Genomic DNA, 16419 nt, shown 5'->3' with positions numbered 1-16419 from the left:
TATCTTACAAAAACTCCCCGTCCAACTTGAAGAAACACATCGAGGTAACTTCTTATGAAATGGTTATAATCCTCCTGTTTCAGTAACTATAGCTTGGTCACTAGGCACTACTGTATTGTGAAATCTTGACCATAAATGAACTTTGTTTGGCATTGTTTCAGTTCCACACGTGGTGTATTTAGCTTAGGCCTAATGTTGACTGTAGCAGGCTACCTAGACTCCTCTGTTCAAGGGGGGACAGAAGCCATAGCGATAGCAATTTAGACTAAATTTAACGAATATAGGAAAGGCATGCAAGTTCAAAACCAGGTTTACAGATGCCAATAAGCTGCATTTCCCTCCCAATTCTTTTTTTCTTTTGCATAATGACCAGTTGTGTGCACCACCTACTGACTGTAGCATTGACTGATTCACTGATTTGTGAAGTAGAGTAATCGTAACAGCTCTTTTTCTTCATGTTGGCCGCATTTTCTGTACTATTTATTTTTCTCATTTTCAGCACTGACCTTACTTGAAGGGAAAACTTAAGGCTTACAAAAACTTTGTATTTTCTGTCCTGGAGGGTTTACTAAGAAGCTGGTTCAGTTGTAAAGCAGGTTAAGTTAACCTTGTGCTATAGGTAAAGCACCTAATTTTCTTAACTAAATGATGCCTGCAGGTATATCTATTAGCAGGTTTAATTTTGCCTGCACTTGGTTGGGTACATTATTTTAAGTGTATTTGACAAGTTTACCAAAATATAAAAAATGTCATTCAAACTGCATTTGCTTTGTTTTACTTTTTACTTGTACTTTTCATTACATTACTTGAGTACATCCATTTTTACAGTAATTTCCATACTTAAGTACAAGAAGTTTCAAATACTTTAAGACTTTTACTCAAGTAACATTTCAGTCAGTGACTTCGACTTTTACCAAAGTCATATTTTGGAGAGGTACTTGTACTTTTACTTGACTCTGAGATTTCAGTACTTTATACAACACTGATGATGACTCCCACAAATCATCACTGAACCCATCAAAGGGAGATATCACTGGATTCAACAATGATTTGTCCAACGACAGATCAGAACAAACTTCATCCTCACACAGGTGAGCTGATTTGGGGCGTGCTGTGCTGGCACAGGGGGGTTAGCACGCCCCACATTTGGAGGAGGCCTTAGACCCGCGGACGTCGCGGGTTCGATTCCCGGTCCTGACGACCTTTGCCGCATGTCCTCCTTCAAAAATGGCGCCGGCTCAGCTGGCTGCCTGCAGACACAGCTCCTGTCGTGTGTGTGTTAATCTGTGTATAAAAAATTCTTGCTGTAACTGCGAAATAATTTCCCTGCTGGAATGAATAAAGTAATTCTTCTTCTTCTTCTGATTGTGTAAAATTTAATTAACATGAATCTCTATGGGCTGATTGATTGATTTTATAGATTTGACACTTTCAAAACACTTTTATCTGACAATTTGCCAATTAATCTGAACTGATATAAACTGAACAGTAAAATATTTGAAGCATTTTTAAGTATTCATGCAAAAACATTTTTACTAACTGTGAGTCCATGTGACTTTTTATCCAACTAACCCTCACTTTCCAAGAGGTGAGCTGTTTCTAAAAGCTTCACCTGAACATTTTTACAGACACATTTTACAAGAAAATTAACAATTTCATTGAAACAGAAAAAAGTCACTAATACAGAGATATATTGTAAACTTTGTTTAATTTAGTGTACAAATAGCATGGAGGAATAATGATGTTTACAATGTTTTGGAATATTTATGTGAAAGTACAGGGATTCCTATTTTCTGGAGACTCTGGCTGTCACTGATATTTATTATTTATTTTAAACAAAATTGAGAATCCAACAAGGAGTAAAACGTTCTTAGTTATGAACCAGAATGTATAAATATACTTTTTTATCGTTATGAAGTTATTTTACAACTAGATTTTTCAGATGCAACTTAACTTCATGACTTTTTTCTTTTTAAATTCTTAAACATTAATATAACCTGTTCCAAAAACGTTTTGTATTACCAGGATGTATCAAGAACCCAGTTTTATGTCCTTCAGAAGCGATGAAGGTTGTTTATGATGTTTAGGTTTAACATTTTTGACCTGGTTGATCTTGGGCATCAAAGTAATTTGTGACCCTAAAGAACTATTCTTTTCAGTCATTTATTGTTCCTGTAGTTCTCTAAGGCAACACAACCAACCAACCACTTTGATCAGGAGTGATCAATGATTAGGTTTGGAAAAAAAAAACAGAGGAAAAACCCATTAGAAAGAACATTACGCTCCTTTTGAGACAAAGCATCAACTTACATCAGTAAATTCTTCTTTTTGTAGGAAGGCTAACTCTGACATTGTCAAATCTACTGATTTGTTAAACTTCATGCAATTTCACCTGGAGGTCATCTTGAATCTATAAACAACCTTTCCAGGGTTTCCTCCAGAAAACGTCTTAAGCCTGGTGGCTGTGGCGCTTGGCAGTCATTCATCTAGCTGCCCCATCATGTTTTTGAGTTTAAACAGCTTTAAAAATGTTTAAAGATGATAATGATGTGTTATTGAAAGATTAGAAGATTAATATTTGAGCAAAAACAATAAAATCTTAAAAAATGCAAGCATTAAAAAACTTAAATAAATAAGCAATGTTTAGACTGGCAGTGACACAAGTAAAGCCTGGTGGCCTGCCAGGCTTATAATACACTGCTTTTTATCTGTACAGGAAGGTATAGATTCATAATTCATTTCTGAGCACAATGCTGCACATTTTCCAATGACATTAGAAGGCAGAAATGAGATTGACAACATTGTGATACAAGTATGAAAACTGAACCTTTCAGAGTTTCAGTACAACTTATGGTGTTCTGAAAGTTAATCTCCTGCTCTTATATTTTCATCTGGAAATTCAAACACAGACATTAACTTATGAAACTTTACATTGTTATTGTTTTTTGTGGCCAGACAATGTGAGTTAATTCTTCATAATTTCTGCACAGATGGGACGAGCAGAACTCAGAGGTTCCCAGTGGCCAGTCTGAACAGCACACTGGAGAACTGGAATTTACATTTAAGGTCTGTACATCTACAACAACTACTTTATATTAGTCCTGTTCAGACATGAGACCACTGTTTTATCAATCTTTCTAAAGTCTTAAATGTGGAACCACAATTTTAGTCTGATAATTCATTAATTTATTAATTTGTTCCAGCTGCTGAAGGAAAACATTGGAACTTATATGAATAGCGAGCTAAAGAAAATCCAGGATGTCCTGGATCCAAACAATACAGAATGTTTAGATAGTCAGTGGAAGTATGAGGAGGTGTCAGAAGACGAGGATGAAGAGATGATCAGGAGCAACAAGGAGGCACTTTTAAAGATCACACTGAACTTTCTGAAGAAAATGAAGAAAAAGGATCTGGCAAATCGTCTGCAGAACAGTAAGAGAAATTCTACAAATATTACACATGCTGAAGATGTTGGTGTCGATTCTAATGTGCATACTAACTCTAAATATTAGAAGATAAAACGGCAGGAATTTTTTTTTTCTTGTTTCCTAAAGCTGTTTCACCTGTTATATGTACATAATCAGAAATGCAGACAAAAATGTTTTGTATAAAAGGTGTAACATCTTCAAGAAACAAGAAAGGATATTCATTTTTATTTTATTCAACAAGCACTTTAGACATTAACATGCAATATTGTATTAAAAACGCAAGAGGTGTGGCCACAAAGACTGTATATGCATTATTTAAAAACCTACAGAATTTTAATAAAATACTTATTTTTGTGTATATTTAGAACTTTATGCTGCAGTTTGCCAATGTCAGCTGAAATCGTCTCTGAAGAAGAAGTTCCAGTGTGTGTTTGAGGGAATTCCTAAAGCAGGAAACCCAACTCTTCTGAATCAGATCTACACAGAGCTCTACATCATAGAGGGAAGAACTGGAGAGGTCAATAAAGAGCATGAGGTCAGACAGATTGAAATAGTGTCCATGAAACCACAGAGACCAGAAACAACAATCAGACAAGAAGACATCTTTAAACTCCCACCTGGAAGAGTTGAACCAATCAGAACAGTGGTGACACAGGGAGTGGCTGGCATTGGGAAAACAGTCCTAACACAGAAGTTCACTCTGGACTGGGCTGAAGATAAAACCAACCAGGACATTCAATTCATATTTCCATTCACATTCAGAGAGTTGAATATGTTAAAAGATAAAAATTTCAGTTTGGTCGAATTTGTTCATCACTTCTTTACTGAAACTAAACAGATCAGCCATTTTGAACAGTTCCAGGTTCTGTTCATCCTTGATGGCCTGGATGAGAGTCGACTTTCTCTGGACTTCCACAGCAATGAGATCCTGACTGATGTTACACAACCTGCCTCAGTGGATGTTCTGCTGACAAACCTTATCAGAGGGAAACTGCTTCCTTCAACCCGCCTCTGGATAACTACAAGACCTGCAGCAGCCAGTCAGATCCCTGATGAATGTGTTGGCATGGTAACAGAGGTCAGAGGATTTACTGACCCACAGAAGGAGGAGTATTTCAAGAAGATCAGAGATGAGGAGGAGGCCAGCAAGATCATCTCCCATGTGGAGAAATCACGGACCCTCCATATCATGTGCCACATCCCAGTCTTCTGCTGGATCACTGCTACAGTTCTGGAGGATGTGTTGAAGACCAAAGAGGGAGGAAAGCTGCCAAGCAGCCTCACTGAGATGTACATCCACTACCTGATCGTTCATACCAAAGTGAAGACAGCAAAGTATAACAAAGGGAAAGAAACTGATTCACCTTGGAGTCCAGAGAGCAGGATGATGATTGAGTCTCTGGGGAAAATGGCTTTTGATCAGTTGCTGAAAAGAGACCTGATATTTCATGAAGAAGACCTTAAAGCATGTGGCATTGATGTCAGAGCAGCCTCAGTGTACTCAGGAGTCTTCACAGAGCTCTTTGAAGAGGAGAGAGGTCTGTGCCAGGACAAGGTTTTTTGCTTTATCCATCTGAGTGTTCAAGAATTTCTAGCAGCTCTCTATGTCCATCTGATCTTCATCAAAGATGGTCATAATGTGATGGAACAAAAAACACTATCTTCCAAGATTTCTATATTTTATAGCAAACCAAAACTAACAAATCTCCATCAGAGTGCCATTAATAAGACCATGACAGATACAAATGGACATCTGGACTTGTTCCTCCGCTTCCTCTTGGGTCTTTCAGTGCCGACAAATGAGAGACTTCTGGAAGGGCTGGTGACACAAACAGGAAGTAACTCACAGACTAACCAGGAAACAATCCAGTTCATTAAGAAGAAGCTCAACAATAATTTGCCTGCAGAAAAAAGCATCACTCTCTTTCACTGCCTCAATGAACTGAATGATCACACCCTAGTTGAGGAAGTCCAGAAAACTCTGCAGTCAGGGAATCTCTCCACAGATAGCCTATCTTCAGCACAGTGGTCTGCTCTGGTGTTCGTCTTACTGACATCAAAAAAAGATCTGGACGTGTTTGACCTGAAGAAATACTCAGCTTCAAAGGAGGTTCTACTGAGGCTGATGCCAGTGGTCAAAGCATCCAACAAGGCTCTGTACGTACACTTAAAGTCAAACATACATAGTTTCAAAATACATTTAATTTTGGCAACCAAAGTCAAAATTTGTTAAAACAATTAAAAATTAATGTTTGAATTTAAATTAATTTAAAATGCCATAACCAGTTCTTCATTATTTGAGTTCACTTTAATTTAATCAATGATGTCACATATCTATTGGTGGATCCTGGATTTAGCTGCAACAAAATAAACTCCTAAGTGGTTATTTGATTAGTATTAGTTTGTAGCTAAACAATAAGAGTGAATTTGTAATAAGGTTGTGGCTTGACCGCAGCCTCCCACACAACATGTTAACTTGTTCTTGGGCAAGAAATTCAACCCCAAGTTCCCAACCAATCTGTGTATTTATGTGTGAGCTGAAATGTAAAAGCACTTTTAGTGGTCAGTATCACTAGAAAAGTGTTTTATAAGTTCAATCTTAATCTTATGTGGTTTACAGATATGAGCAATATATTGTAGTTATAAAAAAATAGTAAAACTAACTTTTTATCCCAGGGTTATTGGATAATTGATGCACTTTATCTACAATGTTTCCTTAGTACAGTATAATAAAAAAATATGTGCTAATAGATAAGTCACGTTTCCCCTGTGAGAAATATTTTACACCATTACCACAATGACCCAATTCACAAGAAAAACATCATAGTAAAGTTAAAATATACAATTGAATGTGGATGTTTATTTTACTGTTCTAGTAAAATAAATTATTTTTTTAATGTTAGTATTCTTATTTTTACTTTTAGGCTTGGTGGCTGTGATCTCTCAGAAGAGAGCTGCAAAGCTTTGTCAGAAGTCCTCAGCTCCCCGTCCTCCAGTCTAAGAGAGTTGGACCTGAGTAACAACAACCTGGAGGATTCAGGAGTGAAGTTTCTATCAGAAGGACTGAAGAGTCCACATTGCAAACTGGAAACTCTAAGGTCAGGATCACAACTTGCCAGGAAACTTTGTTTGTTCCATCTATATTTCTTCTACTGGGTGTTAAATTGTTTAATTTACCAAACACATAACCCTCTGTCATGCAATTCTTCTGCAACTTTCAAGTCATGTTTTAAAATGTTATTTACCTACATTTACTGTATCTACCTTATTCCTATACTTGATGCTTTGCATGAGTTGTGCTCAATATCCAGAGCAGAATTTTTACATGTAAACATAAGATCTGCTGCAAAACTTATGCAGATAAAAACATATGGAGCTAAAACAGTCTCCTTTGTGGTTCTTGTGCATTTGTGAATCTTGTGCATTTGTGAATTATGAGACTGTTTCAGCTCCATAAAAACATGATGTAACATTCATTTTTACATTTAATTGGCAAAATACAAACATATGAACAACATCATCTTAATGCCCACATCGCTGAGCTTGGGTTCTAGGGTTACAGTCATTAATATGCAAATGATAGCCTGCTAGTATGTTGTGGAACCAGACTTGTAGCTGCAATATTCTGAAGACATGAAAATAATATAATCTCATACTGAGGTGGAGATTTCTATGCTTTTAATTCTGCTAAGACCACAGCAGAATTAAATACAAAGCTGAATGTTTTAAGGGCTTATTTTAATTGTAGGTTTGGATGCAGTCTAGTACGAACAGATCAGATGTCAGGCACTGATATATTTTTATTAATATAAAATGATTCAACTACAATATTTATATAATTGAATTATAACTTAACCCACAAAACCTAACAATGTTTCTTTGGTGGTTAATTGTAGCCCAACCACATAATGCAGTTTAAGAGTTTGCTCCTTGGGTTTTTTGTTTAGAAGGGGAATAGATATCCAGAGATAAAATTTTAAATTTTCCGCCACATTAATTCTTATTCTTGATTTATTTAAAAGCAATGGAAACTAAACCAAGGTTGAATGAACATATTTGTTTGACTTTGAGTAGGATCAACAACAGAACTTCTGGAAAGCTCTCTCTTAGGTCCTTTCCACTGCAGCCTTCCTCAGTGTAGAATCCACAACGTCTCAATTTTCTGACCAATCAAATTGTTGCTTTTTAATGCAAAACAATACAAAAGTTTTCACCAATGATGTAAGAATGACATGTTTCAAGAAATGATTGAGAAAACTGAGAAAGAAAACACAGGTTTTTATTCAGTGTGTTCAGACCATAAATCCTTACATTGTATGAAAGGTGTCATGTTGGTGTTGAGTTTCCTAACCCACATGCAGAAACACTCCAGAGACAGGAAATACAATAGTGTGATTTATTTACAGTGAATTCAACAAAAGGAATTAGGATCCCGGTTCGTCTGGCAGATCTCAGGGCAACTAGGGGAGGACAGAGATGATTAGTCAGGACCCAGGAAATTTGCCGTTTGGTGGAGGTTGAGGATATACCTGTTCGGGGGGAAGTATTGGACCGGGAGAGGACTTTGAGGGTCTAGAGGCTGGTCAGCGGGTTGAGGGTCGAAATCAGAGGCGGCGGCAGAGGACGGACAGGTAAGGCTCAAGGCGGTGAGGGTTCCGTCTCGAGGGCGACTGATGACCTGATAGCTCCAGACCAGGGTAGCGTTACAGGCTAACACTCTGGCAGAGAAGTGTCAGCATCCTCCTCCATTTATATGCCTCCAAATGAGTAGATGGAGGACAGGTGTGCAGACGCCGACTCACGCCCTCAGAAGGTCTCAGGCTCCCTCTAGTGGAGAAAAGCTGACAAACCTCAGGATCCCGACAAAAGGTACAAAAGCAACTTAATAGAGCATTTCAACAACAAAATGATTCAAACTGCATGAATACATGAAACTTCAAAACAACATGACATTCCCGTAAAGAAATGAAATGTAGGAATACAGACTAATTAACAAAGATTATTATTATTATTATTATATTATTATTGTTATTATTATTGTAAATTGAAAGTAACACCAAACAGATGAGTATTTCTTCTTTATTTAAAGGAACTCAATGTTGTGGCTTTATTGCAGTTTTCTTTAAATTTATAGGAGATCTTAGGAGCATAACTGAATACTTTCTCTCTGTAAGGGTATTTCTAGCATCTAATCACACCTTAACCCTTTCATGCATGAATTATGATCCTTTGTGTCAGAATTTTTTTTGCATTTTTTAAAAATTTTTTCTTAAGGCATAAAAAAGGTAGGAAATTTTTTTTGTAAAAATTTTTTTATTTATTTTTATGTGATCAATTGTAATTTTGTCCAAATACAAAGTTGTTATTTGAAAAATACATCAGTAGTATTGTTCCTTAGGGGTTATCTGATGTCACAATATTTTTTTTACTTGCAAGAGTCGTCTACAGTAGAAGGAGGGACTGGGTCTGTTCTCATGCTTTTTTGTCTGTCGGCCATATTGTATTTAACAAAAATAATTTCTTGCATTTGCAGCTGATGGCCAGTAGTTGATGGTATATTTTATGATGCATTAGTGTCCACTTCAGTGGTCTGTGTTCATTTATAACATAAAAATCCACAGGAAGCACAAGAAAATGGCTTTTAGATAGCTGTCCACTGTAGTGACCACTATGCATGAAAGGTTTATTAACAGTCATCTATTTTTCAACAAACATAAAAAATAGTTTCATTCTTAACCTACAGAACATCACCTTTTTCTTAATTTTTTATGAATATCTATTTTATCATAGCTACTGTAATGTGATCATCTTTAAATAATTTGTTTTTCTGTAGGTTGTCAGGCTGTCTATTAACAGAAGAGAGCAGTAATCATCTAGCTGAAGCACTGGGTCCCCGCTCCCGACTGAAAAAGCTGGATCTGAGCTACAATCATCTTGGAGCCTCAGGAGAAAAGATTCTGACAGATAAAAAATCAGAATCCAAACTGGAGACTGTCATCAGGTAGGCCCATAGAGATCCGTTTAAGATATTCATCAAGTACAGGTGTATTAATTTGGTATTTAGTTTTCTATTCATTCACCTCCTGTCCATATATAAAATAGGGCTAATATACATAATATAATATAGGGCTTAGGTTATTCGTCAAACACCAACAATGGACTATGTCCTTCTTTGAAATTTTTTTTGGAAAGCAAAGTTATTGCTAAATTTGTTTCATTCTGACATATCAACGTGTTACATGGTTATTTTACAAATTCAGCTTCATTATTTCCTCCTCATAAGTCTTTTGTGTTTACTTACAGTCTCTAAAACAGCTGACCTACTTTAAAATTACAATTTCAGGTTCCCAAACAATACTGCTTGAACATTCATAAATGTAATTCTTGCATTTCTTTGAAACATTAACCATATCAAACTACAATGTAATGTAGCAACCACAGGACATAATTATTCTATTCAATTCTTGTACAGATTTTCTCTCAGTGCAAACTAATCTGTGTCCAAGATCTTCCATTAATAACATTGCTTGCATGCTGAATTGATGGCCTGACATTCACACACAAACCCTATTCCCTATAATTTTGTGCTGCAGATTGGATCCTGCAGGATCGAGATGGTTGAAACCTGGTTTAAGAAAATGTAAGTATCCGACTATAATACAACCCACATCCACATTCAATCTGTCCGATCTTTTATTTCTGGAGTAGTCCGAGAGTCAAAAATAATTACTAATTGCAGGTGGATTGTGGTTCTTTCCTCTTCTTTAGATTCCGTTCAACTCAAAATTGACGCAAAAACAGTCAGCAAAGATCTCAAAGTATCTGAGCAAAACAGAAGAGTAACAAGCGGGGAAGCAGACGTGCCTTATCCTGATGATCCGGCGAGATTTGATCATCCTCAGCTGCTTTGTGAAAATAAACTGGAAGGTCGCTGTTACTGGGAGGTCAAATGGAAAGGGGCGGTTTTCATATCTGTGAGTTACAAAAATATTCAGAGGAAAGGAGATAAGGATGACTGTGTGTTGGGAGGGAACAGTCAGTCCTGGAGTCTGGGCTGCTCTGAAGGTGATGGTTACTCTGTTTGGCACAATAATGAGAAAACACCCTGCACCCCTACAGCGGTCTCTGAAAGAGTAGCAGTATATGTAGACTATGAAGCTGGCATTCTGTCCTTTTACAACATATCCTCTGACAAACTGATCCACCTCCACACCGTCAACAACAAGTTTACAGAACCTCTTTATCCTGGGTTTGCATTTTGGACTCATGGTTCCACTGTGTTACTGTGATCAGTGTAAAAAAGCTCATTATGTCAGAGAAACCCCTTAACATCTCTAGCTAATGATGATAAAGTCCAAATATCACAGTACTTCAGACACATTTGTTTAAAATTACAGATTCATTTTTTATTTTTGAGTGTAAATATCTGTCGCTAAGCTTTATCAATAGGTGATCTGAACAGGAATCTGTTTTATTTTCTGTGTAATAAATATATTTTCGGGTTTTCTTTGGACAATAAAATCCAAAGAACGGAGGGCAGAAGTTACTTCAGTAGAAAAACTAGAGTCTATATTCAATTCTTAATATGTATTAAGCTGGTTCCCTAAATATTATTCTGTGAAGAAATAATTTGGCACTGGAGTCTCAACTCCCAGAAAAATGTCATGTTTAAACATACTTCCATACAACAGGTCTCCCAATAATGGTGTAAGAAGGAATTCATGAGTCTGTGTGTAAACAAACCTTCAGGTCTGTTTGTTTCTGTTTGTTTTTTTAGATAAAATTTTAGTGTTTTTGAAAGTAACATTTTTATATGTTATGGTATGCTACATTTTGAATTAATCACAATATCTTATGATTTATATCTTTGTATTGTTATTGTTACTACTGATGATATATGGTAATTTTTACCGGGATATATTGAAAACTGTAATGTTGTGGCTATTATGCAGTCGTTCATTTAATCAAACATGTCGTGACGCAGTTACATAAAAAATATCTTAGTGCTGTTAGTCAGAAAGGAAGACTTTCTCCTCTCTAAGTGATGCAATTATGATGGAAAAATGTTTATATATTTTACAGAATAGTGTGCCTTTCATTTTCTTTGCTGTTACTGGGAGGTCAAATTAAAATTGGAGAGGTGTTTTCTTTATAGTGAATTTTTTTTGAATCAAGAAACTATCTTGATTAAAAGTGTAATGGCATAGCAACAGTGGCATGTTGCTATTGTTACGACCCGTCTAGGGGTGGCCAGATCATATTGTTATGATCTGGTGGTGAAACCTGGTTTGAGAAAATGTAAGTATCCGACTATAATACAACCCACATCCGCATTCAAGCTGTCCGATCTTTTATTTCTGGAGTAGTCCAAGAGTCAAAAATAATTGCTAATTGCAGGTGGATTGTGGAAGGATCTATCCTCTTCAGATCCCAAACAGCCAACACACAAGAAGTTGAACATTTTATAATGTTATTTATTTTAAAAAGATGTATTTTTGATTGAGATGTTACAACAAGTGGAGTATATGGCTTCAGAGAGAGCTAATGCCGAAAACAACAAACAAAAGGAAACTATCTGAATATTAACCAACTTACCTAATTGAAAGTAAATAAACCAAATGATAAAAACTTACCTCCCTAACTAAGAAAAACCTGAGAAAACTAAGGAAACAGAAACGGAAGCTCACGCATACAAACTCCAGAACCAATCAGAGTCAGGTATCTGCACTCTCATATTTACACAAGTTGACGACGCCAGTCGTGACACTATCCTATTTTCTCGCCTTTGTAGGATGACAAGGAGCACAGATATTTTCTGGCTCCATATCTATATGTTGGGTTTTCTGTTGTAGAATTCATCTGTGAAGTTTAGTCTAAAGTCAACTTTAGACAATCTCTTAATGTCAACTGGTTATCAGTTATTTAAGGAAGCTTGATTAATTGCGTAAAGATGATTTTATCATGTGAATGAGAGGAACCAGTCATTTTTAAATGGGATAAAACTCTAACAGAACCAGAACCAGGGTCAGAAAAAGGGACCACAAACCTCTTTCAGAGGACAGATCAGAGACAAACCCAAAAGAGCACTGGGACAGACAAGATCACCATTACCAGAGATAATCTATTTAAAGCCATCTGGTGCTTTTGCTCCAGAAAACAATTAGATTTAAGTGGAAAAGGTCGACTTTCATAAAGATTTCAGTCTCTAAGAATCAAGTGGATCCAGTCATTTCTTTTCAGCTTGAACTTGCGGTCCAGTTTTGTCCTCAGTCGTCTCTGATTCATCACTTACTGACTTCTGGTGTTATTCTGACTCTGAATGAATAACAGCTCTGCAGAAGAACATTGTGTGATTATCAGGGAAATGTCAGCTGACTAGACTAGAGGTTATGGAGATTATGGTAACTGAACAAATGAAGACACAGATACACAAAGACATAAGACTACCTTCTTCTGATGACAGATCTACCAAAATCTTTAATGCAGAGCATAAAAATCTCTCTCTATCAGGAAGTTCCCATAACACCTTGCTTTTTTAATGTATGCATCAACATCTTATTAGATTTACTAAATATAAATGTATTCTTAATGAAAAGTATACATAATGTATTATGTTATATACTTCATAAATTATGCACAATATATAATTAAAACATTGATTTGGTAATGATGTTATGAGTGACATCAGTGATATTAACAAGAAAATGCATCATAAATCTCAAATTACAGTCACAACCACACAATTTATATATGAACAGGGAGTGGGAATAAATATGTTCATCTTCTTTCCAGTACTTCAGTCAAGATGTACCATGTGTGTTCTCAATCAGCTGTGAGAACACACATGGTACATCTCCTCAAATTGCCTACCAATCTGAGTATCGGTGTATAAATGTGTGTGTGTTTGTGAGTGCGACTGGGTGAATGTGACTCTAGTGGAAAGTGCTTTGAGTGGTCAAAATGACTGGAAAAGCTCTATATAAGTCCAGTCCATTTACCATTTACTTTTTGAGCTAAATGCATTATTATTTTTGTCTAAATACATTATTATTATACAAAACATTAATTGGATTAGTCAGAAAATGTCTTGTCCTTACTTTATGTATATTACTGTATATTTGTGTAAATCTGGATGTTTATCTTTGGTCTTTATTCACCTATTAAGGGGAATTATACGCATATTTTCTTATATGGCTCAAAATAAAGCAATAAGTTGTAAACAGTAGTAAATTCCAACCTGTAACTGCAGGTAACAACAGTTTAGGTGTATTTTTCCTCCAGCTGCATCTCCTCATCTTCCCTGTTAACATTCAGCAGGTTGGAGTTTCTTCTGGCTCAGAAACAGGTTAGCAGGGCAGAATCACGGCCTGCAGGCTCTCAGCCAATCAGCAGTGAGAACACACATGGTACTGCAGCTATATTTAACCGACGATCTGGGTCTGAGACCAGAACTGCTAGACAGGTTTCAGTCATGTCCTTTAATTGAAGATGTTTTTACATGAAAACAGAGGTTACACTGTAAAATTAACTTCATAGAGAAATATCATTTAAATATAGATGAACAACATCCAGAATCTCTGCTGCTGTTGATGCCCATCTCAGAAAACATTTTTTTTGATGTTGCTGATGCAAACATTCAGTAGCAATTCATACTAACAAATAAATGTTTATGATCTGAGCTCCAAAGATTAAAATGTCTGATATCAGATCATGTATTGAGTTGTTTTGCAGCAGATTGGTAAAAACTGACAGCTCCTAAAGCTGAGAGGAAACTCTCTGCTTCTTTGGCAAATACTGAGCTCCAGATGGCAGCGCAGCTCAGTTGGACCGGCTCAGAGGTAGAGGAGGAGCTACCAGAACCAGATCATAATCACACAGACATTATGTCATATCTCCACTTCACATTTCCTGGAAAACCAAAACATAAAGTTTCATGTTAAACAAAAAGAGAAGTCACTGTCTTCTATGTTTTTTCCTCCACCAAGAATTTGTCAAATATTTTCACTCTTTATCTCACAGATGGTGGTCTTGATTGTACAAAGATGCTGTGTTTGTATCACACTGACATGTTACAATACAAACTGTTGGTTTCAGTGTCTAACAGTAAATGTCACAACACCTTTTTTTTCAAACTTTCAACCAAGGTTTAACTTAATGTTACACTTCCACATTTTGTGAAAAATCACTTTCCTCAAATAAAAACAAAAATACTCCTGAAATAAGTCTGTTTAAGTCTGTTGTGTCCTGTAAGATATTAGGAGAACTTGCTCTTTAGGGAGATTGTCAGCAGTGATATTGGTAACATTCTTTATTTATTAAAGCAAATTAAAGTAGAGATAAAATCTGTTTCTGGTCCAGCACTCTTCAAAACTATAAGGTATAAACAAAGCCTGAGGTTCAGAACCACTTCTTGGACTACCTGGTCCCTCTGTGACCTCAATTTAATCAGAACAACTCAACATAAATAAAATAAAACAATGCAGCACATTATATTTCAGTTCAACATGTGGCATTAAGCTCCTTTAGCTGCTCCTGAAATGTTACATATAAAATGTAACGTCACCTTCTGTCATTTCTGAGATTTTATTAGTCAGCACACAGGTTTCAGAGAAACACCTGATCTGACACCACTGGTCCAGCTCTTCAAAGTTCTGACCCGACCCAGAGTTTACTGATCAGACTGAGTGGGAGATTCAGGACTGAGTGACCACAAAGCTGAAAGTCCTGCTGCTGTTAACCTTCATCAGCCCTCATCTTTATCAGATGGTTCCCTAATGAAGATGTTTGTTGAATCTTTGTAGTGTTGTAGAGTTTTACACAAAAAAAGTTACTGCTTAGCAGTAATTCAAAGGTTACTCAGATGAAGCATAGCTACTGTGAGGCTATAAAGGAAATAACTCAGTTTGGGTTTTGCTTGATCTCAATAGTGTAGTGATAAACCTTCATCTGCTTAAAATGGCGACTCTTTCACTACACTTGATGTTCTTGAAACGACGTACTTGCTGTTTGTTTTCTTTATGTTATCTAAAATAAATGGAAAATGTTTTTTTGTCAATAGTTGGTGCATAGAAATTAGAAATACCTAACAAGATGTGGACACAATAAAGGTCTGTTTGGACATCAGCCTGACAGAGTCTGAGGCTGCCCTCTAGTGGAAATTAGTGGAAGCGCATCACACTGCAAAGTGTTTAATTGAGTTGAGTCTTAAATGAAAGTGTATGAAAGGTATGAGAGTGGCCATCACAGACACTAAGATAAATCAATGTTGAACTTTTCCCACCTTTATAATCTAAAATCTGGACAACTACATCATTTTTAAAGATATTTAAAGAGTTTAATTAGTGCCAAAGTATAAGTATGTATATTTTTCCCTAATAGAATAGAATAGAATAGAAGTACTTTATTCATCCCAGCAGGGAAATTACTTCGCAGTTACAGCATAGAGACAAGACACAATAACTACCACTGAGTAGTAGTTCTAGATAAAATAAAAATAAAATATAAAATGCTATAAATTGTAAAAATATGAAATGCTGTTAATATAAAAAGCAACTTAAGAGCAGTCCTTGCAAAGATTTTTTTTAAAAATGCAGATACAGTATGTATATGTAAATATATGTACAGCAAGTGTGCCACAGTGCAGTTGTGCAAAATCGGACTGATTAGTGCAGAACAATGATTTAGCTTTTATTGTACAGTGAGATGGCATGTGGCAGGAAGGATTTCCTGTATCTGTCCCTACGACAGAGGAGCTGGAGCAGTCGATGTGAGAAGGTGCTCCGCTGTCTGTCCACTATGTGGTGGAGAGGGTGCTGTTTATTGTCCATAATAGACAGAACCTTCTTCAGTGTCCTCCTCCCCACCACAGTTTCCAGGGACTCCAGCCTTAGTCCCAGTACAGAGCCAGCTTTCCTGATGATTTTGTCTAGTCTATTAGAATCGCTGGCTCTGATGCTGCTTCCCCAACACACAGCAGCAAAGAAGATTGCAC

The 16419-nt window shown here is 36.4% G+C and overlaps 1 protein-coding gene across 1 annotated transcript; it reads left to right on the top strand.

Annotated features, from left to right (window-relative positions):
* Positions 1 to 3230: 3230 nt before the first annotated feature.
* LOC102233881 (NLR family CARD domain-containing protein 3-like) lies at positions 3231 to 10717 on the top strand. The gene is made up of 6 exons (XM_023352708.1): positions 3231 to 3432; positions 3794 to 5585; positions 6353 to 6526; positions 9262 to 9429; positions 10022 to 10068; positions 10197 to 10717. The coding sequence occupies exons 1-6, from the start codon at positions 3231 to 3233 to the stop codon at positions 10715 to 10717; spliced, it is 2904 nt and encodes a 967-aa protein (XP_023208476.1).
* Positions 10718 to 16419: the final 5702 nt, after the last annotated feature.

This window comes from Xiphophorus maculatus, chromosome 19 (assembly GCF_002775205.1).
Source record: "Xiphophorus maculatus strain JP 163 A chromosome 19, X_maculatus-5.0-male, whole genome shotgun sequence".
Classification (NCBI taxonomy): domain Eukaryota; kingdom Metazoa; phylum Chordata; class Actinopteri; order Cyprinodontiformes; family Poeciliidae; genus Xiphophorus; species Xiphophorus maculatus.
The sequence above is the reverse complement of the archived record's forward strand: the minus strand, read 5'-3'. Positions and strand labels throughout refer to the sequence as shown.

What these genes read in the sequence shown, in the direction of transcription:
- LOC102233881 (XM_023352708.1), top strand. Translation starts at nt 3,231, where the DNA reads ATGAATAGCGAGCTAAAGAAAATCCAGGATGTCCTGGATCCAAACAAT. An exon ending in AAAGCATCCAACAAGGCTCT is followed by an intron (nt 5,586 to 6,352) that starts GTACGTACACTT and finishes TTTTACTTTTAG; the next exon opens with GCTTGGTGGCTGTGATCTCT. An exon ending in GAAACCTGGTTTAAGAAAAT is followed by an intron (nt 10,069 to 10,196) that starts GTAAGTATCCGA and finishes CCTCTTCTTTAG; the next exon opens with ATTCCGTTCAACTCAAAATT.